Here is a 22557-nt window from a genome sequence, read left to right as displayed (position 1 = left end):
ACCGACTTCCTTATGTTCTCCTGTATTTTTCAAATCTGTTAGAGTGGCCAGATATTTGTTTTTGTAATTCTGATAAACAGGAAAACAGTTTACTTAGGAGAAAAGTAAAAATCTTACGAATCCATGGGTCCCCGCAAAACCCTCAGAATGAAGAGAAAAATGGGAAGGCTCAGCCCAGGCTCCTTCGGGCCTGAGGCTGAGAATGTGGCCGTCTCCTGGCGGTCAGGGTTCTGTGGTGTCAGCTCCTTAGCGTCTGGCCCCATAGGCCAGGCTGTGGCAGTGTGGGCACAGGCTGTAGGGTGGAGCACACTCAGTTGGCTGCCGTCCCTCCCTGTCCTTGGCTTGCTCAGCAGTTTGTTCTGGTAACTAGAGGAACTTTTCTGACATCCAGTCTTAAAATTCTCATCATAGGTGAATTTGACAGGCAAGAAGATGACATTCACTTAGTGACATTACGTGTGACAGGTAAGTTCTGCCATTTGCCCCAAAGCGAAGATGTGGGTCTCAGGACCGTTTTGTCCCCAGTCTTGCAGTGGGCCCAAGCACCGGCACACACTGCTGTCACTGCTTGGCCACCGTCTGTCCCGGCTCTTCCTGTGGTGGGATGGCCTTCCCCTTCCCCTTGCCCTCGTCCACCATCTGCCCGGCCTCAGTTCCAATGCAGCCCCCTTGTCTCCCAGGAAGGAGGGCACTGGATCTCAGAGGAGCTGCCACCCGTGTGGCAGACAGGGTGCACAGAGAAGGTGGGGTGGGAGTGGGGACCGATTCTGCAGCTGCCAGTTTGTTCAGTATAAACCCCCCTGCCTTGGGACAGGGTAGGGAAACAGGGCCACAATCCCTTTCATTTTCTGGAATTTTCCTCCCTTTCTGCATTGAGGAGCTCCTCCTTCGCCTTTATTATACGAAGTAAAGTGTATCTTCAACATTTTTATTTTGTAGAATTAAATGACCGGGAAGAAAACGAAAACCACTTTCCAATAATATATGGCATTGGTAAGTAGTGTGCATCTTTTGTGGGTTGGAGGCTTGGTCACATGTGCAGTTAAAAGTCTAATTCAGCAAACCAATGACCCCACTGCTGTCAGGATGGGACAGCCTTGGGTTCAGATCCCAGCTACTCCGAACATCTGCCGTGAGGCCTTGGGCAAGTAGCTTAACTTCTCTAAGCTTTACCTATAAAACTGAGATAACATTCACTTCTTAAGACTTTGAAGAAGCAACGTGGTGGCAAATAGAAAGCACAGGCCATGCCCACCCTTCCCAGGAGCTGGGAGAGTGCCTGGTTTTGTTTCCCTCTCTCCCCAGCACCCCAGGCCCGGCGTGCTTTTCTCCTGCCAGTGCTCTGGGGTAGGAAGGCAGGCACTGGAATCCTTTTATACATCAGGAACTGAGGAAGGTTTTGCTTGAGAACAGAAATCCTCCAAAGTGTAAAACTCTCAGGCTAGAGAAAACCTAGAACCATCCTCCCTGCTTGGCAGCCCCAGGACTCCCACGGGAAAGGCATCATGGAATCGGCTCTATTTCAGAGGGCTTCTGCTGTAGCGGTGATACTTGATTGATTTAGCTGGGTGGTAGGTACACAGTGTTCACTGTTCTATTCTCTGTAACTTCGTGTATGTATAAAATACTAAATTGTGAAGATTCAAACAGAACGATCACAGTTCACCCACCCACCCCTGGCCGTACACCAGTAGGGCTGACCAGAGGTTTTGCTACACGTCCGACTGAAGGAATGGCTGCCTCCCAGGTGGAAAGCAGCTCTTGGTTTAGAACAAAATCTCACCGAGTCCAGCTCGGGCCTCAGCGATTTTCACCGAGATGCTTGGGGTAAAGGTTGCATTTTCCCCCTCCAGGGAGGGGGAAGTCCAGATACTTAGGAGCCATTCTGTTCACTTTCCGGTCTTTCTCTTAGGAGTGGTGGTAGAAATGTAAGACTGTGCAGACTTTCCACTTTGGTCTTTTGTCAATTCAGAGTCATCCTTTTGTCCCTCACAGCTGTCAACATTAAGACTGCAGAGATTTACAGAGCCTCCTTTCAAGATCGGGGTCCGGAGGAGCAGCTGCGTGCTGCGCGAACTTTAGCAGGAGGACCAGTGAGTTTCAAATCATCTTTGTTAAGGGGTTAAAAAAAAAAAAAAAAAAAAAAAGCATCAAATGTCAAGGCCTTAAGTTTTCGGAATCTTAGAAAAGTTTATGCTGTCAGCTTCTTTATAGCTGTAAATTATCAGGGACCAGCACATACATACACCCCTCTCCACACTCACTGTCTCAAAATAGTAATGAACATCTTTAGGTCATCAGCTCCAGTTCTCTGCCTAAAAGGTGTGGGAGGTATGTGTGAACCCCAGCATCCGAATGCAAAGAGAACAAACTTCTGTTACTTCGTAAGAGCTTTTCCTATAAAGTTCTACAAAGAGAGGAGAACTGGGACGCAGGAGAAGTTTCTCCCCTCTGCACTCGGGACTACGCATTCTTTTGGACCGGGTCACTGAAGAGCAATTTGCTGGAACAATTTAATTAACCCAAAATAATGATCAAATTAATTTAAAGTCTGATTCCCTTAGGGTGCTTAATTAAATTATACTGTAATTTTAAAAGTTAGAAAACTGAAAACCCAAGGTTTATATGCCATTTGAGGAACGGGTGAAAGAATTCTTTAAAAATGCTCAAAGTGTGAAAAAACAGAAATCACATTCAGGCCACCCCAAAGAAATCTTCTCGTTTATGAAATGCTGATGTTTTTCACTGGAAAATGTGTTTGGATTCAGAGCCAACCCTTTTAACATTTTTAGGACTTCTCAAGGAGTGTAACAGGCCTAGTTTAGTTGATATTCAGAACATATTTCAGTGTCAGTTACCAAAGTGAATATTGCTAGGTAAGCTGAGGCTGCCATTGGCAAATTTGGGAATTCAGGGACTGGATCATTTGGCAAATTAGCTTCTTCTTTTGATGGGGCAGCAGGTACTGTATGCTTTTAAATTGCAAGGTGATCAGTTGTTTGGGGTATAAATAATGAGGCAGTGAGGAACACAGACTTTAGTCAGACGCGGCTGGGTTTGAGGCCCAGCTCTGAGGCTTACTGGACACATGACCTGGGAAATGCGCCCCGTTTCTCTGAGCCTCAAGTTTTCACCCCAAATGGGAAAAAACACCCTCGTCCTGTGGGACTGCTGTTGGCACTCAACAGTCATGTGTGTGCCCCACAGTGTGCAGCACATTGTCCCCATAAATACAACCAACGTTGTCAAGCAACAAGTCTAGATTTTTGGTTTAGGAAAAAAGGCATCAGTATCATTAGAGGGGATGGGAAAGAGCAAAAGTGGCTTTATCTGTAAAGGCTTCCTGGAATTATTGACTTGTAATTGAATAGGTGCTAGGCAAGAGAGAGATAAAAGTCATGAGGATGTTTCAGACAGGATGGTCGTTGGGAGCATGAAGGTGTGAATCAAGCCAAACTGTTTATCTTTTCATTTGGCCAGATGGTAGGGGACACACAGGAGTGTCACAGGAGTGAGGATCATCAGGAGCATCACCAGCTGACTCAGGGGTGAAGATAAATTCTCTTGACCATCATATTCCTCATTCTCTTCACTGTCAGCACTGAGGCCTTTTTCAAGTGCTTTCTGAACCTTCTCATAGTTAAAGTGGTGAATTTTATTGAAAACACTTGTTTTAAAATTTGTCTGTTTTATCTAAAAATTTGGTTGTGTCTAAATGATTACCTTGTAAGCCCTTGTGGGAGCCAGTGTGGTATAATAGAGGTCAGAAACAGGAGTCAGGGACCCCAGGTTTTGGCACCTCATTGTCATTTATTAGCTCCATGACCGTAGGCAAGTCGCTTAACCTTTCTGCATCTTAGTTTCCTCACCTCCAAAATGTTAGACCAGAATCAGACGTTTTTATGCTATACATTTTTTTTTTTTTTGAGACAGGGTTTTACTCTGTTCCAGGCTGGAGTGCAGTGGCACAATCATAGCTTACTGTAGCCTCAAACTCCCAGGCTCAAACGATCCTCCTACCTCTGCCTCCCAAGTAGCTAGGACTACAGGTGTGCACCACCACACCCAGCTAATTTATTTCTCACTGTGTTGCCCAGGCTGATCTGAAACTCCTGGCCTCAAGTGATTCTTCTGCCTTGGCCTCCCAAAGAATTTTATTTTTCTTTTCAATGACACTTTAAAAAAAATTTTTTTTTAATTTTTTAAAATTATACTTTAAGTTTTAGGGTGCGTGTGCACAACGTGCAGGTTTGTTACATATGTATACATGTGCCATGTTGGTGTGCTGCACCCATTAACTCTTCATTTAACATTAGGTATATCTCCTAATGCTATCCCTCCTCCCTCCCCCCACCCCACAACAAGCACCAGTGTATGATGTTTCCCTTCCTGTGTCCATGTATTCTCATTGTTCAATTCCCACCTATGAGTGAGAACATGAGGTGTTTGGTTTTTTGTCCTTGAGATAGTTTGCTGAGAATGATGGTTTCAAGCTTCATCCATGTCCCTACAAAGGACATGAACTCATCATTTTTTATGGCTGCATAGTATTCCATGGTGTATATGTGCCACATTTTCTTAATCCGGTCTATCATTGATGGACATTTGGGTTGGTTCCAAGTCTTTGCTATTGTGAATAGTGCCACAATAAACATACGTGTGCATGTGTCTTTATAGCAGCATGATTTATAATCCTTTGGGTATATACCCAGTAATGGGATGGCTGGATCAAATGGTATTTCTAGTTCTAGATCCCTGAGGAATCGCCACACTGACTTCCACAATGGTTGAACTAGTTTAGAGTCCCGCCAACAGTGTAAAAGTGTTCCTATTTCTCCACATCCTCTCCAGCACCTGTTGTTTCCTGACTTTTTAATGATGGCCATTCTAACTGGTGTGAGATGGTATGTCATTGTGGTTTTGATTTGCATTTCTCTGATGGCCAGTGCTGATGAGCATTTTTTCATGTGTCTTTTGGCTGCATAAATGTCTTCTTTTGAGAAGTGTCTGTTCATATCCTTCACCCACTTTTTGATGGGGTTGTTTGTTTTTTTCTTGTAAATTTGTTTGAGTTCATTGTAGATTCTGGATATTAGCCCTTTGTCAGATGAGTAGACTGCAAAAATTTTCTCCCATTCTGTAGGTTGCCTGTTCACTCTGATGGTAGTTTCTTTTGCTGTGCAGAAGCTCTTTAGTTTAATTAGATCCCATTTGTCAATTTTGGCTTTTGTTGCCATTGCTTTTGGTGTTTTAGACATGAAGTCCTTGCCCATGCCTATGTCCTGAATGGTATTGGCTAGGTTTTCTTCTAGGGTTTTTATGGTTTTAGGTCTAACATTTAAGTCTTTAATCCATCTTGAATTAATTTTTGTATAAGATGTAAGGAAGGGATCCAGTTTCAGCTTTCTACATATGGCTAGCCAGTTTTCCCAGCACCATTTATTAAATAGGGAATCCTTTCCCCATTTCTTCTTTTTGTCAGGTTTGTCAAAGATCAGATAGTTGTAGATATTCGGCATTATTTCTGAGGGCTCTGTTCTGTTCCATTGGTCTATATCTCTGTATTGGTATCAGTACCATGCTGTTTTGGTGACTGTAGCCTTGTAGTATAGTTTGAAGTCAGGTAGCATGATGCCTCCAGCTTTGTTTTTTTGGCTTAGGAGTGACTTGGCAATGCGGGCTCTTTTTTGGTTCCATATGAACTTTAAAGTAGTTTTTTCCAATTCTGTGAAGAAAGTCATTGGTAGCTTGATGGGGATGGCATTGAATCTATAAATTACCTTGGGCAGTGTGGCCGTTTTCACGATATTGATTCTTCCTACCCATGAGCATGGAATGTTCTTCCATTTGTTTGTATCTTCTTTTATTTCATTGAGCAGTGGTTTGCAGTTCTCCTTGAAGAGGTCCCTCACATCCCTTGTAAGTTGGATTCCTAGGTATTTTATTCTCTTTGAAGCAATTGTGAATGGGAGTTCACTCATGATTTGGCTCTCTGTTTGTCTGTTATTGGTGTATAAGAATGCTTGTGATTTTTGCACATTGATTCTGTATCCTGAGACTTTGCTGAAGTTACCTATCAGTTTAAGGAGATTTTGGGCTGAGACAGTGGGGTTTTCTAGATATACAATCATGTCATCTGCAAACAGGGACAATTTGACTTCCTCTTTTCCTAACTGAATACCCTTTATTTCCTTCTCCTGCCTCATTGCCCTGGCCAGAGCTTCCAACACTGTGTTGAATAGGAGTGGTGAGAGAGGGCATCCCTGTCTTGTGCCAGTTTTCAAAGGGAATGCTTCCAGTTTTTGCCCATTCAGTATGATATTGGCTGTGGGTTTGTCATAGATAGCTTTTATTATTTTGAGATACGTCCCATCAATACCCAATTTATTGAGAGTTTTTAGCATGAAGGGTTGTTGAATTTTGTCAAAGGCCTTTCTGCATCTATTGAGATAATCATGTGGTTTTTGTCGTTGGTTCTGTTTATATGCTGGATTAGATTTATTGATTTGTGTATGTTGAACCAGCCTTGCATCCCAGGGATGAAGCCCACTTGATCATGGTGGATAAGCTTTTTGATGTGCTGCTGGATTCGGTTTGCCAGTATTTTATTGAGGATTTTTGCATCGATGTTCATCAGGGATATTGGCCTAAAATTCTCTTTTTTTGTTGTGTCTCTGCCAGGCTTTGGTATCAGGATAATGCTGGCCTCATGAAGTGAGTTAGGAAGGATTCCCTCTTTTTCTATTGATTGGAATAGTTTCAGAAGGAATGGTACCAGCTCCTCCTTTTACCTCTGGTAGAATTCGGCTGTGAATCCATCTGGTCCCGGACTTTTTTTGGTTGGTAAGCTGTTAATTATTGCCTCAATTTCAGAGCCTGTTATTGGTCTATTCAGAGATGCAACTTCTTCCTGGTTTAGTCTTGGGAGGGTGTATGTGTCGAGGAATTTATCCATTTCTTGTAGATTTTCTAGTTTATTTGTGTAGAGGTGTTTATAGTATTCCGTGATGGTAGTTTGTATTTCTGTGGGATCAGTGGTGATATCCCCTTTATCATTCAGTGAAACTTTTTACAAATAAAAACTTTACTCAAAACCCTGTTATACAAGACAGAGCTGATCTGCTAGGGAGTTAGAAGCCCCAACTGCTTACCTAACCCTTCCTTCTCAGAGTCCTCCCAGGGACCTTAAGGCTCAGGAGGACACAGTTGGAAAATCCCTGGACTAGATCCCTTAGGTCCCTTCTAGAATGTAACAATTTCTGAATCTTATATTGATAAATGGAGTGGAATTTCTTAAAAACAATTTTGAGGAGGCAATGCAGTTTTAAATACGTACGTGTTGTATGCCATGCCGTAGGATATTGCTAGATACAGTGAGCAATAGGAAAAGGTAAACACAGCTCTTCCTTTAAGCAGCACACTTAGAAGAGTAAGAGGGGAACAAAAGAGCTATAACTTATATATGATATTATATGTATTATATGTAATATAATATATAATAGATAATTTATTGTTATAACACAACTCATGCTACATAGAGATTGAAGTCAACAAGAATTTTCTCCCTAAAAATAACTACAGAGATTAAGAATAGAGAAAGGAAAATGAATGTGTATGTTTTAATTCTGCAAAAAGTTTGGGCACAGTGGCTCAGCCTGTAATCCCAGCAGAAGGATAACTTGAGCTCAGGAGTTCGAGACCAGCCTGTGCAGCATAATGAGACCTCGTATCTACAAAACAATTTTGAAAATTAGCCAGGCATGGCGGCGAGCACTTGTATTCCCAGGTGCTCAGGAGGCTGAGGTGGGAGGATCACTTGATCCCTGGAGTCAAGGCTGCAGTGAGCCACGATCAAACCACTGTACCCCAGCCTATGTAACAGAGCGACTGTCTCAAAAATAATATTTGTCAAAATAGCATGTCTTTGTATCACTGCCACATTGCTTGTCTGAAGCGAAGCTGACTCACTTTGTTATCAGAAGTGATCTCACCAAAGACCAAGTTGTCCAGTTGCCTTGGAGTGTAGGTCATGCGTTGCCGGTACCCTGGGGCTGTTTACACTGGCCAGGCTGAGGGGACCTTGTGGTTACCCCCATGGGACTTGTAACTTGTCAGGTGGGAAGGTGGCACCAAGTGAAGAAGGGTAGGGTCCTTGGTTTTGGCCTCACGTGGTTCTTCCCAGAATGAATGGTGAAAAAAGAATAATTCTGCAGAAAAATTTAAGTTCTATTTTGTTTACTTTTTGGATGGGAGATAGGTGTACACATGGCACTAAAATTCAAAAGGAACTTAAGGAGGCCAGGCACAGTGGCTCACACCTGCAATCCCAGCACTTTGGGAAGCCGGGGCGGGCAGATCACTTGAGGTCAAGAGTTCGAGACTAGAATGGCCAACATGGTGAAACCCCCCGTCTCTACTAAAAATACAAAAATTAGCTGGGCATGGTGGTGTGTGCCTGTAATCCCAGCTACTTGGGAGGCTGAGGCAAGAGAATCACTTGAACCCAGGAGGCAGAGGTTGCAGTGAGCAAGGTCATGCCATTGCACTCTAGCCTGGGCAACAGAGTGAGACTCCATCTCAAAAAATAAAAATCAAAACAGCGGCTTCCTCTGGGAAGTGGGGCTGGAAGACTTTTACTTTTTCTGTTATACTTTTGTACTATTGCAGATTTTAAAATCATGTATTTTAAAGTAAATCCAGAAGAAATTATGCACTGAATTTTTCTGGGTGAATTGTGTTATAGAGGTAATAGAGGATTATTAAAATTTGTTTCTTTTTTTTTTTGTTTCCCAGATAGCAGACCCTATGTTAGCTGAAATGGGGAAAAACTTGAAGGAGGCCATGAAGATGCTGGAGGACAGTCAGAGGTGAGTAGGACAGAGGTGACCCTGTTCAACGAGTTCAGCCTGCTGTGAAACCAGTGGCTGCGGTTTCCTTCTGTTAAAGGTGCCTCTTGGCTTCGCAGTGTCACACACAGCTTCGGCTCACTTGAAAATTGGTATTTGTCTTGGGTAAAAGGTGCCTTGTAATTAAAGGATTTTGAAATTGAGAGGAAAGACTTAACTATTTAATTCTGTCTATTAAGAGTTTCATTTACTTAATATATTGATTTGACTCTATAAATACTTATTATATATTCAGGTGATATAGAGCACCAAGTAAACAAGAAGTGGGTGGAACTTTTTTGTCGCATATTCTTGTCTTTTCCAGAAACTCAAACGATACCTGAAACTGGAGGCAGGGAGATGTGATAAATGTGTTTGAAATCCTGCCTCAGTCACTGGGAGGTTATAGGCAACATGGTCATGTTTGCATGTTCAGGAGTTAGAAATTTGGTATGATGAAACAAATGAACAGCTTTTTCTTTTGTTTAAATTAGAAGAACAGAAGAGGAAAATGGAAAGGAGCTCATATCCGGAGATATTCCAGGCCCACTCCAGGGCAGGTAGGTGGCAATGAGGATCCATACCTTTAGTTAAGGTGTAAATTTTTGTTTGTTTGTTTCTGAGATGGAGTTGTGCTCTGTTGCCCAGGATGGGGTGCAGTGGTGCAATCTGGGCTCACTGCAACCTCCGCCTCCCGGGTTCAAGCAGTTCTTTCTCGTGCCTCAGCCTCCCGAGTAGCTGGGATTACAAGCGTGCACCATCATATCTGGCTAATTTTTGTATTTTCAGTAGAGATGGGATTTTGCCATGTTGGCCAGGCTGGTTTCTAACTTCTGACCTTGACCTCAGGTGATCTGCCCACCTCGGCCTCCCAAAGTGCTTGGATTACAGGTGTGAGCCACTGTGCCCGGCCTACATTTTTCTTAAACCGGTGTCTTATCATCATTGATTTATGGTTTTAGTTTGAATGAACACATAGCAAATTTAAATAGACTTATGTGCAGTATAACATTAGAAAACTGAAGTGCCGTTGGCTGGTTGGTGATATTGCTGCACCTACTGGCTTCTCTCCCTCTCCCATTTGGAATTTAATAGAGGCTGAGTACAGTGGGTCACACCTGTAATCCCAGCACTTTGGGAGACCAAGGAGGGAGGATCACTTGAGCCCAGGAGTTCAAGGTTATGGCGATCTGTGATTGTACCACTGCACTCCAGCCTGAGTGATAGAGACACTCTCTAATTTTGAGACAGAGTCTCGCTCTGTCGCCAGGCTGGAGTGCCGTGGCGTGATCTCGGCTCACGGCAACCTCTGCCTCCTGGGTTCAAGCGATTCTCCTGCCTCAGCCTCCCGAGTGGCTGGGATTACAGGCACCCACCACCATGCCTAGCTAATTTTTGTCTTTTTAGTAGAGATGGGGTTTCACCCTGTTGCTCAGGCTGGTCTCCAACTCCTGACGTCAGATGATCCTCCTACTTCAGCTTCCCAAATTGCTGGGATTATAGGCATGAGTCATGGTGCCCGGCCCCTTATTTTATTTATTTATTTTTTTGAGTTTTTCTCTGTCACCCAGACTGGATTGTAGTGGCACGATCTCAGCTCACTGAAACCTTCGCCTCCTGGGTTCAAGCAATTCTCTGTCTCAGCCTCCTGAGTAGCTGGAATTACAGGTGTCCGCCACTACGCTGGCTAATTTTGCATTTTTAGTAGAGACGGGGTTTCACCATCTTGGCCAGGCTGGTCTTGAACTCCTGACCTCATAATCCACCCGCCTCGGCCTCTCAAAGTGCTGTGATTACAGGCATGAGCCATTGTGTCCGACCCCTTACGTTTTTTAAAAGCAACCTTATTGAAATAGAATTCACATAACATACAACTTCCCCATTTAAGGCATACAATTCAATGGCTTTTAGTATATTCACAAATCCTTTCTTTTTGTGTATATGTACCACATTTTCTTTGTCCATTCATCTGTTGATGAATACTTAGGTTGATTTTGTATTTTGGCTGTTTTGAATAGTGCTGCAATAAACATAGAAGTGCAGATGTGTCTTTGATATACTGAGTTTCTTTCTTGTGGGCATATACCCAGCAGTGTGATTGCCGAATTATACGGTACTTCTATTTTTAGCTTATTGAGGACCCTCCATGCAGTTTTCCATAGTGGATAAACTATTTTACATTCCCACCGGCTGGGCACGGTGGCTCACGCCGGTAATCCCAGCTCTTTGGGAGGCTGAGGAGGGAGGATAACGAGGTCAAGAGATCAAAAACATCCTGGCCAAAATGGTGAAACCCCATCTCTACTAAAAACACAAAAAATAGCTGGGCGTGGTGGCAAACGCCTGTAGTCCCAGCTACTCGGGAGACTGAGGCAGGAGAATGCTGGAACCCAGGAGGTGGAGGTTGCAGTGAGCCCCTCCCGGGAGGTTGCAGTGAGATCCGCGCCCTTGCACTACTCCAGCCTGGGCGACAGAGAGAGAGACTCTGTCTCAAAACAAACAAACAAACAAAAACAAACAAACAAAAAACATTCCCACCAAGAGTGTTTGAGTGCTCCTGTTTATCTGTGTCCTTGTCAGCATTTGTTGTTTTCTGACTTCCTGATAGTCGCCATTTTAATTGAGGTTAGATGAAATTTTACTGTGGTTTTGATGTGCATTTCTGTGATGATTAGTGATGTTAAACAAATTTGCATATACCTGTTAGCCACTTGTATGTCTTCTGTTGGAAAATAGCCATTGAGATCTTTTGCCTTTTTTTTTTTTTTTGCCAATGCTGTCGTTTATTTCACGGAGTGGGGGTGTGGGGGTTAGTGGGGTGTGGTGGCCGTGGTGGCCGTGGTGGGGGCACTGCTGCCTCAGTTTGTCAGTACATTAATCACGGCAGCGGGACCCCAGCCTTTGCAGCCTCGCCCCCGTGCCCTGCGCAGCCAGGACGGCCCGCCCCTCGGCGCAGGTGCTGGAGGGAGCCAGGGTGCTGCTCGCGGAGGTCACCGCGGGACGCGCGTCGACGGCTGCTGGGCAGGTTATTGCGTGAGCGCGGTGGGGGCAGCGGGAAGCCGGCGGGCCAAGTATTGCGCTTAGAATAACAATCCTCATCAGAGGCTACCTAGGGGGCAGGGGGCGGGCGGGGCTCCACAGCTGGCTCCTCTCTGCCACTGGGTCGCTCTGTCCCTATTTTACAGCTGGGGAAACTGAGGCACGGAGGTGAAGGGAGTCCCCTCGCACGCGAGGCCGCCGCCGGGGGCAGGGGCGATGGGGGTGGGTGCAGGGCGAGGAGGGGGGACGGCCGGGGCTCGGAGGGGGCCGCTCCACAGTGTGAGCCACTGTGCCCAGACTGTCGTTTTTTACGTATAAGTTTTTAATTAATTTTGATTTGATTTTTATATATGGTGAAGCATAGGGGTCTAGTTTTATTCTTCACACATAGATATATCTCATTTTCCCAGCACCACTTATTGAAGACACCATCTGTTTCCCCACGGTATGTTTTTGGGGCCTCGGTGCAAAATGAGCTGGCTGTAAATGCATGGATTTATTTCTGGGTTCTCTGTTGTGTTCCACTGGGCCATGAAATCCTTCCTTTCCAATATTATAAAGTTACCATTTTCCCATTTCCCTCCTGTCACCCTTGCTGTGTTTGGGCCAAGCAGGGCAGGCAGGACCCAGAACTTGATGTGGACAGGTGAGGCCAGAGCCTCTCTAGGCTGCTCAAGAAATCTGCGCTGAGGTCCTTGGTCTGCAGGGAGAACCAAATCCCCATCGATGACCCCCAGAAAAACACTGTTAGGTAAACCACAGTGTGAAACAGCTTGAGAAATAGAATCTGTGTGATATCCAACATTTACTCACACTCATGATTGCGCGACTGGGATACCTAAGCAGGAGGAGCCAGAAGAGCACCCTCTTCATCTGCATGTACAGGTCCCCTTTAGGTCACCTAGGGCATGTGGCTGGAAGCAGGGGCTTCTGGGATAGGGGCAGGCTATGGTCGGGGGCAGTGGGGGTGGTGGTCCCTGGGCAGTGGGGGTGGTGGTGTTAGTGAAAGGTCTGAGGCAGGGCAGAGATCAGGAGGAACGGCATTCCAGCGATTCAGAGACAGGCCAGTAGGTCGGCAGACACAGGAGCAGGTGGCCCAGGACTCAGAGGAGCAGCTGGAGTTGGAGGAGAAGGGCCCTGTTTTCCTCCAGTCTTCTTCTGTTTGGGTGCTGCATTAGCACCCCATTGCACCCCCAACCCCTGTCCCTCCCCTTCCCTCACTCCCTGAGTCTTAGAACCCATTCCTTCATCACCAGCATACACCTTCTTTTTTCTTTTTCTTTTTTTTCTTTGTTGAGACGGAGTCTCACTCTTGTCGCCCAGGCTGCAATGGAGTGGCACGATCTCAGCTCACTGCAACTCCCACCTCCCAGGTTCAAGCAATTCTCCCTGCCTCAGCCTCCCAAGTAGCTGGGATTACGGGTGCACACCACCACACCTGGCTAATTTTTGTACTTCTAGTAGAGATGGGGTTTCGCCATGTTGGCCAGGCTGGTCTCGAACTCCTGACCTTAGGTGATCTGCCCGCCTCGGCGATCTGCCCGCCTCGGCCTCCCAAAGTGCTGGGATTACAGGCGTGAGCCACAGTACCCAGCCGCAGCATGCACCTTTTTAAGGACAGTTCCTTTCTGGATCTTTCCTAAGGTTCTGATTTCTAATCCTTCCTAACCCGGTTCACTGCCCCCCCCCCCCCACCCTCCGTCCACCCATTCTGCCTCACTTTCTCCTTTCCTGATTCCCACAATTTCCAACAATCAGTCTTGGCCTCAGATTCCCGCCCTTCAGCTTCCAGTGTTCCTTGGGTCCTCTCTCTCCCCTGATCCTCTCTGATTAGGGGTGGGGGGTGTGAGCTGCAGTGAAACCCAGCCTTTATTGGAGTCCTAGGGCTGGATTCTGCATTGTGCTCCGTTGTGTCATTGCACCTTCTCGTTTCTGCTCTTTCTGCCCTGCTGCTTCCTCTTCATACTCTAAGCCCGGCCAGCGCATGTTGACCCCACCGGTGGAGCGCCGCTCCTTCCCACCTGCTGCTTCTCCATCTCCATCTCTCCATCTTCTGTTCCTAGCCTTTCCTGGCACGGGGGCCCTAGTTATGAGCTCTTGCCTTTTTCTGGGGCACCGTCCTGCCCCTTCTCGTCACCCCAGGCAGTGGCCCTGGGCTCCTCCTCCGGCTGCTGCGGGCCTGGGCCACCCGGGTCAGCGTGGCCAGGCCGACAGATAGCGCAGTTCACGTCCGGGGGCCGCGGTGGCAGGTGCAGTGTGAGCGGCGCCCCCTGTAGGCTGGTGTGGGCGCTGCCTGGAGGCTGCCGCGGCGCCGCCTGGAGGTTGCCCTGGCGCTCGTTGGTGCCCAGCGCCCCGCCCGGGGCTTCCTGGCTGCCTGGCTGCTGCCCCCTCCCAGGGCCGCGGGGCCGGGCTCCACTTGGTGGCGCCTTGTCGCGAGTAGCCTTCGCTGCTCCGAGAAGTCGGCGGCGCAGCAGCTGACGCTCACCTCGCCGCAGGTCGCCATATTCTCCACGGAGGCTGGCTGGGCTGTCGCCTCAGGCCGCCCACCCTGCTCCGGCCGCCGCCGCCTCTCCATTCCTGCAGCCAGAGGAGGCGAGGGAGCGACCTCCAGGCCCTGGGCGGCCGCCGCTTCCCCAGCAGCCGGCGGGACGATGAAGAAAGAGGCCAGGAAGCGGAAGGTCCCCACTGGCCAAAGGGTCGCCTGGGGCTGCGCCCCATGGTTCCTGCCCACGAGCAGCTGCCGGGACCCTCCCTGCCAAGTTGCTCCCGGAAGAGCTCTAAGGTTCTCAGGCCTGCAGGGAGTGACAGTTTCCCCCTGACTGTAATGTAAGGCTGCAAACTCGAAGCCAGGCATTTTCTGCATTTTCTTAAATAGGATGTTTCAGTCAAAACCTTGATAATATAACCAATCTTTCTGATTATAGACTGCTTATAAAGAGAACATGTGTACATGAAAATAAGAATATTCATGAATAGTTTCCAAACTTTGGAAGGATCAAGTAGGGAGGAAAAACAAACGCTTCCACCCATCTTTGTTCACAAAAGTGTGCTTTACCAAATCGGTGTAAATTCTAGATAACTTCTGAGAAAAACATTTCTTCAATCTAGAAAACAAAACGGGCCGGGCGTGGCGGCTCACGCCTGCAATCCCAGCACTTTGGGCGGCCCAGTCGGGGGGTGATCACCTGAAATCAGGAGTTGGAGACCAGCCTGGCCAACATGGTGAAACCCGGTCTCCACTACAAATACAAAAACTAGCTGGGCGTGGTGGGGCGCCGGTAATCCCAGCTACTCGGGGGGCTGAGGCAGGAGAATGGCTTGAACTCAGGAGGCGGAGGTTGCAGTGAGCGGAAATCCCACCACAGCACTCCAGCCTGGGTGACAGAGTGAGACTCCGTCTGAAAAAAAAAGAAAAGAATGAATCAAGAATCAACAATCAACAATGTTTTAAATACGAGTTATAAAAACATTATCAATAGATTTTTTTGTTTTGCTTGATCTCGCTTAGCAGTTTTTTGAACCATTGTTTTCTTATTAGAAGCCACTAGAAATTGGTTTTTAGTTCATTGGTTTTTATTTTTTTTTATTTCTGAGACAGAGTCTCAGTCTGTCGCCCAGGCTGGAGTGCAGTGACACAATTTTGGTTCACTGCAACCTCTGTCTCCCAGGTTCAAGCGATTCTCATGCCTCAGCCTCCCGAGTAACTGGGATTACAGACATGCACCACCATGCCTGGCTAATTTTTGTACTTTTAGTAAGACGGGCTGGCCAGGCTGGTCTGGAACTCCTGACTGCAAGTGATCCGCCCGCCTTGGCTTCCCAAAGTGCTGAGATTTCAGGCGTGAGCCACTGCGCCTGGCCCATTGATTTTTTAAAAAATATTTAGTTTTAATGTATTGAGGGGGCATAAGTGCGAGTTTCTCACATGCCTATAGTGGTGAAGCCTGGGTAGTTCATTGATCTGGGTTATCAGAAAACCATGTTGAAGAGGATTTGTTAGAGTTTTCTCCATGCAAAGCAAATTTGGGGGCCGGGCGCGGTGGCTCACGGCTGTAATCCCAGCGCTTTGGGAGGCTGAGGTGGGTGGATCACGAGGTCAGGAGTTGGAGACCAGCCTGGCCAACATGGTAAAACTCCGTCTCTACCACCGGCAGTTAGCTGGGCGTGGTGGCGGGCGACTGTAGTCCCAGCTACTTGGGAGGCTGAAGCAGGAGAATCGCTTGAACCCAGAAGGCAGAGGTTGCAGAGAGCCAAGATGGCACCACTGCACTCCAGCTTAGGCGACAGAGCCAGACTGTGTCTCAAAAACAGGAAAGAAAACAAAAGAAAATTTGGACTATTGCCAATTACAAATATTTTTAGAGAAGAATTCAAAACAGTAACTGTGGATGATGAAAACAATAGTTATGATAAAAGTCTGATGAAACTTTCCAGTTCACAAGGAAATTTAATTACTTACCTTTTTTTTTTTTTTTTTGAGAAGGAGTCTCACTCTGTCACCCAGGCTGGAGTGCAGTGACGTGATCTCCGCTCACTGCATGCTCCACCTCCTAGGGTCACGCCATTCTCCTGCCTCAGCCTCTCAGCCTCCCAAGTAGCTGGGACTACAGGTGCCCGCCACCATGCCCGGCTAATTTTTTTTTGTATTTGTAGTAGAGACGAGGTTTCACCGTGTTAGCCAGGATGGTCTCGATTTCCTGACCTCATGATCCACCCGCCTCGGCCTCCCAAAGTGCTGGGATTACAGGTGTGAGCCACTGTGTCCAGCCAATTACTTATCTTATGGGCAGCATTTTAAGACAGTAATCAGAATTATGACTGACAGCATCACATCAGGACCACCAGTGTTTTATAAATTTCATATAATCTTCAGAAATAATTAATAACTTTTTTTTTTTTTTTAAAGATAGATTCTAGCTCTGTCGCCCAGGCTGGAGTGCAGTGGCGCGATCTCGGCTCACTGCAACCTCCGCCTCCTGGGTTCAAGCAATTATCCTATCTCAGCCTCCGAGTTGCGGAGACTACAGGTATGTGCTACCACGCCTGGCTAATTTTTGTATTTTTCGTGGAGACAGGGTTTCACCCTATTGGTCAGGCTGGTGTCGAATTCCTGACCTCAGGTGATCCACCTGCGTTGGTCTCCCAAAGTGCTGGGATTATAGGCATGAGTGATGGTGCCCAGCCATTCATAACATGTTTATGCAAACATAACTTTAGCAAATATTTAACATATATTTAGCATAATATTGCTAAAGCTAAACTTCAGCAAATATTTAGCATAATAATCAAAATTACAAATCATAACATATTAAATTTGTATAAATGTATGTAATTTTTGGAACATGTTTATCAACAACATACCCATAAATATAACTGAGATGAGATCTAATGTCACCTCACTTGACAATGCCCTCCCATGCAGTATCACCACATTTGACGATGCCCACCCATATAATCTACCAAATAAATCGAATCACTTAATACCTCTACAAGATGAGAGATACATTCTTTAGACTCCCCAAGGGACCTAGCTGAAAAATCCCAAAGTTAATTTTAAGCCAAAAAGACTTGATTTAGGATTTTGACACTGGAGAAACCCATCAAAGATGTCAAGTTTGAAAACACTTGATCAAAACAGAATCACAGGTCACTATTAAAAGAATATTCATGCCGGGTGCGGTGGCTCACGCCTGTAATCCCAGCACTTTGGAAGGCCGCAGCCGGCGGATCAAGAGGTCGGGAGATCGAGACCATCCCGGCTAACACAGTGAAACCCTGTCTTTACTGAAAATACAAAAAAATTAGCCGGGCGTGGTGGCGGGCGCCTGTAGTCCCAGCTACTCGGGAGGTTGAGGCAGGAGAATGGCATGAACCCGGGAGGCGGAGCTTCCAGTGAGCCGAGATCCCACCACTGCAGTCCAGCCTGGGCGAAAGAGCGAGACTCCATCTCAAAAAAATAAAAAAAAGGGTATTCATTTAACCAGAGACTTCCAAAGCAATACGGAAAGTTACATGAATATAAAAACCTTAACCCTTTTAAAGCTCCGTTTTGCTAAGTAATCAAAAGGGGTACTTGAATTGAATCAGACACAGGAAGAGTGTGTACAGTGTTATGAGTGTAGACAAATGATTACTTTGGTCATATCTCCATTTGCCACCTGATTACACATGAGAATGGCATCTTTGCTCACCAGAAAGCCAGTATTATAGGAGGTGTAGGAGGCCTTCTTGGACTTGAGACAAGAACATTGTTGTGTAGAAATTGCATTGGCTGTGTTAAAATTATTCTCCATGGGCTGGAGAACACATAACACGTCCTTTAGAATGAGATGGGCATTAATTGGATGCAAGGTCTCCACACTTAGTAGCTGTGTGACATTGGACAAAGTGCTTCATCATTCTGAGACTCAGTTTTTAAGGGAGAAACAACTAACTACCTTGGAAGCTTGCTAGCAGGTTTAAGTGAAATAATGTGTGGGAATGACTGCACTGTGACTAACATGTAGTGACAGCTTAATTAATGTTAACCCTTATCATTATCGTATAAGAACGTGAGTTACATAAGAGAGGAATCCCGTGAGTTTGTTCTCTGCTATATCCCCAAGACCATGAATCATGGCTGGCATGTAACAGGCATTTAATAATATTTGTTCAACAAGAATTTGGCAGTCTTGGAGGGCAGAAAGGAGGTGGGGAAGATTTTTAAATAACATTTTTTAAAAGTCACATTGTCCTATAATACCAATTTTTCATGCATATTTAGGAAATTGCGGGTTTTTTCCTAAAATATGCGGACATTTGGGAAATAGGATGCAAAATTTGCACAAATGTTTCTGACACAGTTAGAGGTTTCCAAGAGATTTTGTGCTGGGGAGACTGCTTGCTACAAGCTCCCAAAGCTCTGGGAGGACATAGTATTCATGCATCCTCAGCAGAGGCGGTGAGGCAAGAAGCTCTGGGGAGCACCCCAGCCTTGGACTTTAGCATAGTGTGTTAGGTCTTTACAGTTTGGGCCCAGGGCACAGAGAAGTCACAGGTCTCTGGCTTCCTGTGACCTTTACCTTCTTTTCCGAGGGAAAATGTGGCCCTCCAAAGCAAGAAACTTGAGGGCATGGTCACCCCAACCCTGGCATCTGCCCAGAGCCTGAGAAGGAAGGAACAATGATCCTCCAGCTACCTCACAGGGCTGGCACAGGTGGCCACTGCCCTGGGATCACTCAGCTGTGTCGGGCAGTCTGAACCCCGTCTGCGGGGATGTGAGGAGGAAACCTCCAGGCCGGAACTACCCAGTCTTGGACCTATGGTGGAGACAGAGCATAGCTGGCGATCATGTGTACTTACACTCTAGGGTCACCAGGTGGCACTGTGGCCTCATCTGTGGCTCTGAAAATGAAGATTTGGAAGGAGATCATCACAGCTAATGTTTAACCCGCCCCTCCTATGTGCCAAATCATTCACCCCTGGCAACAACCGAATGAGCTAAGCATTCTTATTCTATATATTTTATGGAGAAGGAAATGCAGACATAAAGAGGTGAATTATCTTACCCAGATCACACAGCTAATAAGTGTTGGAGGCAGAATAGAATCTAAACAGTGTAGAATCTAAACAGAATAGAGTCTAAACATGCATTGGTTCGACAAGTGTTTATTGAGCACCTGCCATGGACAAGGCCTTGTGTGATTAAATAGGGTTATAATTAATAATATAAAAATGATGAATCACTAACACTTTTTAGACTTAACATTTTCTTTTTATGTAGGTTTCAGGCACAAAACTGTATATCCAATAATAGTGAAATGGATCCCACTAATTATGACAGAAATGATGATACATTTCAATGACTTGGATGTTTTCTAGGTATGATCTCGTGAAACCTTGAGAGAAACTGAATGACGAATGAAGCTTTATTGTTCCTGTTTCACACAGAAGAAAACTGAGGTTAAAAGGGGGAAAGTAATTTTGCATGCCATGAAGTAGAAATTCAAAGTACAGGAAGTTGAACTTGGTTCTGTCCTTTTCCGAAGCCCCCATGCTCTTGACCACTATAGACTCAAACATCACCTTGTTTTTCCACTCATTCGACACACTTTTTTTTAAAATTATCTAATAGGTTGGCACTCATCATGAGCCCCTGTTCTCATTCTGCAGGTGGTGAAGCTCTCTATTGTCCTGACCCCACAGTTCCTGTCCCATGACCAGGGCCAGCTCACCAAGGAGCTGCAGCAGCACGTAAAGTCAGTGACATGCCCATGCCAGTACCTGAGGAAGGTGAGTGAGTGCAGACAGATGGTGCCTGGTGCCCTTGAACAGTCAGTGACATCCCCCATGCGAGTACCTGAGGAAGGTGAGTGAGTGCAGACAGGTGGGGCCTGGTGCCCTTGAGCACTTCCTGGGTCTCAGCTGCCACACGTCTCATAGCGGGCGTTGCTTGGGGAAGCTTACACAGTCACAGTACTGGCTTCTTCCTCTTTTTCCTTCCATACAAGTGGCTTAGGGATGGGATAGAGTAGTTGACTTATTTGGATAAAAACCACTATCTTCTGTCAGAAACTCAAAAGGAATCATTGCTGGCATGTTAGCCTAAAGAAAAACAACCAGACAAGTGCCCAGTGATACTTAAAAATGTTATTTATTATCTTGCCAAATTTAGGCTGGGCATGGTGGCTCATGCCTGTAATCCCAGCACTTTGGGAGGCTGAGGCAGGTGGATCACCTGAGGCCAGGAGTTCGAGACCAGCCTGACCAACATGGGAAAACCTCATTCCTACTAAAAATACAAAAATTAGCCGGGCATGGTGGTGTGAGCCTGTAGTCCCAGCTACTCAGGAGGCTGAGACAGGAGAATTGCTTAGACTCAGGAGGTGGAGGTTGTAGTGAGCCGAGTTCATGCCATCGCACTCCAGACTGTGCGACAGAGCGAGACTCTGTCAAAAAAAAAAAAAAAAAAAAAAAATTATCCTGCAAAATTTGAAAAGGAAATCCAAATCAACAGCTTCTAAACTATTTTTTAACATGACTCATAATAAGAAATACATTCTGTATTTACATATATATGTTCTATATTTTTGAAGAAAAGAATTAACCAAATCATATTTATTTTACATATAATACATATTTTTTATTTTCCTTCATTTGTTTTGAATGCTCTGTGCAATCTACAAAAAGTCCAATAGTAATAAATTATTCATTAAATTGAACATTATCTTGTCTTTTGAAATGATAATCTCAAAAATGATCTTTTATTTTTGAGATATATATATGTATATATACACATATATACATATATATACATATATACATATATATACATGTATACATATACATATATACATATATATATACATGTATACATATATATATATTTTTATTTGAGACAGAGTTTCACTCTCTCACCCAGGCTGGAGTGCAATGGCACAATCTTGGCTCACTGCAACCTCCATCTCCTGGGTTCAAGCAATTCTTCTGCTTCAGCCTCCGAGTAGCTGGGACTACAGATGTGTGCCACCACGCCCGGCTAATTTTTGTATTTTTAGTAGAGATGGGGTTTCACCATATTGGCCAGGCTGGTCTTAAACTCTGGACCTTGTGATCTGCCCGCCTCAGCGTCCCAAAGTGCTGGGACTATAGGTGTGAGCCACTGTGCCCGGTCCGAGATAAAATTATTTTAACAATATGCTATGAAGAGAAAAACACTGGCTATGAAAGAATATACATAGTTTTACCTTATCTGTTTAAAAATAAATATTGAAAAAATACATATGCAAGTAAGCTTACTGTTTTTTTGGTAATACTTTACTGCATTGTCTGAATATTGACAGTCAGTATGCATATGAAGCTACATGGCTAACATTGAGTATTCACTGTGTGTGCCAGGCCCTGGATTCAATGCTCTACATGCATTTATATTTCGTTTAATTCTCTCTGCAACCTGAGATGGTATAGCCACCCCATTTTACAGAGTTGAAACTGAGGCTCAGAGAATGAAAGTTAAGCATGAGGTTGCAGTCAATAAGAGGCAGAGCTGGAACTGAAACCTACGTGTGTCTGACCACCAATTCATGTTCTGACGGCAGGCCAGTCTGCTTCACAGAGTGTGGAGTAGACAGTGCATGCCTGCTAGGATGGGCTAGGTATCACTGTAGGTAACAAACAGCCCCAAACAATGGAAATGTACAACACTGAAGGCTCTTTTCCTGCCCATGCTGCATGTCCTCCATGGCTCTCCTGTGCCCTGTGCCCCACATCCCCTCATCCTGCCACGAGAATAAAGGAGCAGCCTCCATATGGGAGCCATCAGCTGCTCTAAGAGATGAAGGAGAGGGTGGCCAGTCTCAATGCCTCCCAACTCTTTTGTGTCGAGGTGACACGCTTCACTTCCACTCACATCTCCTGGGTCAAAGCAAATCCCATGTGTACATCCACTTTCAAGTGGCCCAGGAGAGAAGCTGAAATACTCGGTGGAGTATTTCATTAAGGCCGTCATATGGTGTCAGCCTGCACGGGAGACTGTGGAGGGGCAGAGGAGGAGAGTGGGGAATTGATGGGAAATGACAGCAGGACTAAGTCACCACGGATTTGCTTTATCGTCAACCAGGTGAAGTTTGTCCCAGAGCTGCACTAGATCATCACC

General features: G+C 45.6%; 1 protein-coding gene across 9 annotated transcripts in view; it reads left to right on the top strand.

Annotated features, from left to right (window-relative positions):
• LOC129015264 (protein N-terminal asparagine amidohydrolase-like) overlaps positions 1-22434 on the top strand; it is a 36154-nt gene extending 13720 nt beyond the window's left edge. For 4 of the 9 annotated variants that reach the window (XM_063654506.1, XM_063654504.1, XM_063654509.1 and 1 more), the window contains 6 exons: positions 412-465; positions 940-993; positions 1996-2093; positions 8794-8867; positions 9380-9445; positions 19687-19786. In XM_063654506.1, the coding sequence (XP_063510576.1) occupies positions 412-465; positions 940-993; positions 1996-2093; positions 8794-8867; positions 9380-9445; positions 19687-19768 (428 nt within the window). In that variant the 3' untranslated portion in view covers positions 19769-19786. Of the gene's footprint in view, positions 1-411; positions 466-939; positions 994-1995; positions 2094-3480; positions 3549-6681; positions 6844-8793; positions 8868-9379; positions 9446-19686; positions 19866-20075 lie in introns of those variants that run through there. The other 5 variants (XR_010124318.1, XR_010124319.1, XM_063654505.1 and 2 more) reach the window with 5 other exon arrangements.
• The last annotated feature ends 123 nt before the right edge of the window (positions 22435-22557 follow it).

The sequence above is a fragment of the Pongo pygmaeus genome, chromosome 18 (assembly GCF_028885625.2).
Source record: "Pongo pygmaeus isolate AG05252 chromosome 18, NHGRI_mPonPyg2-v2.0_pri, whole genome shotgun sequence".
In the NCBI taxonomy this organism is placed as follows: domain Eukaryota; kingdom Metazoa; phylum Chordata; class Mammalia; order Primates; family Hominidae; genus Pongo; species Pongo pygmaeus.
The sequence above is the reverse complement of the archived record's forward strand: the minus strand, read 5'-3'. Positions and strand labels throughout refer to the sequence as shown.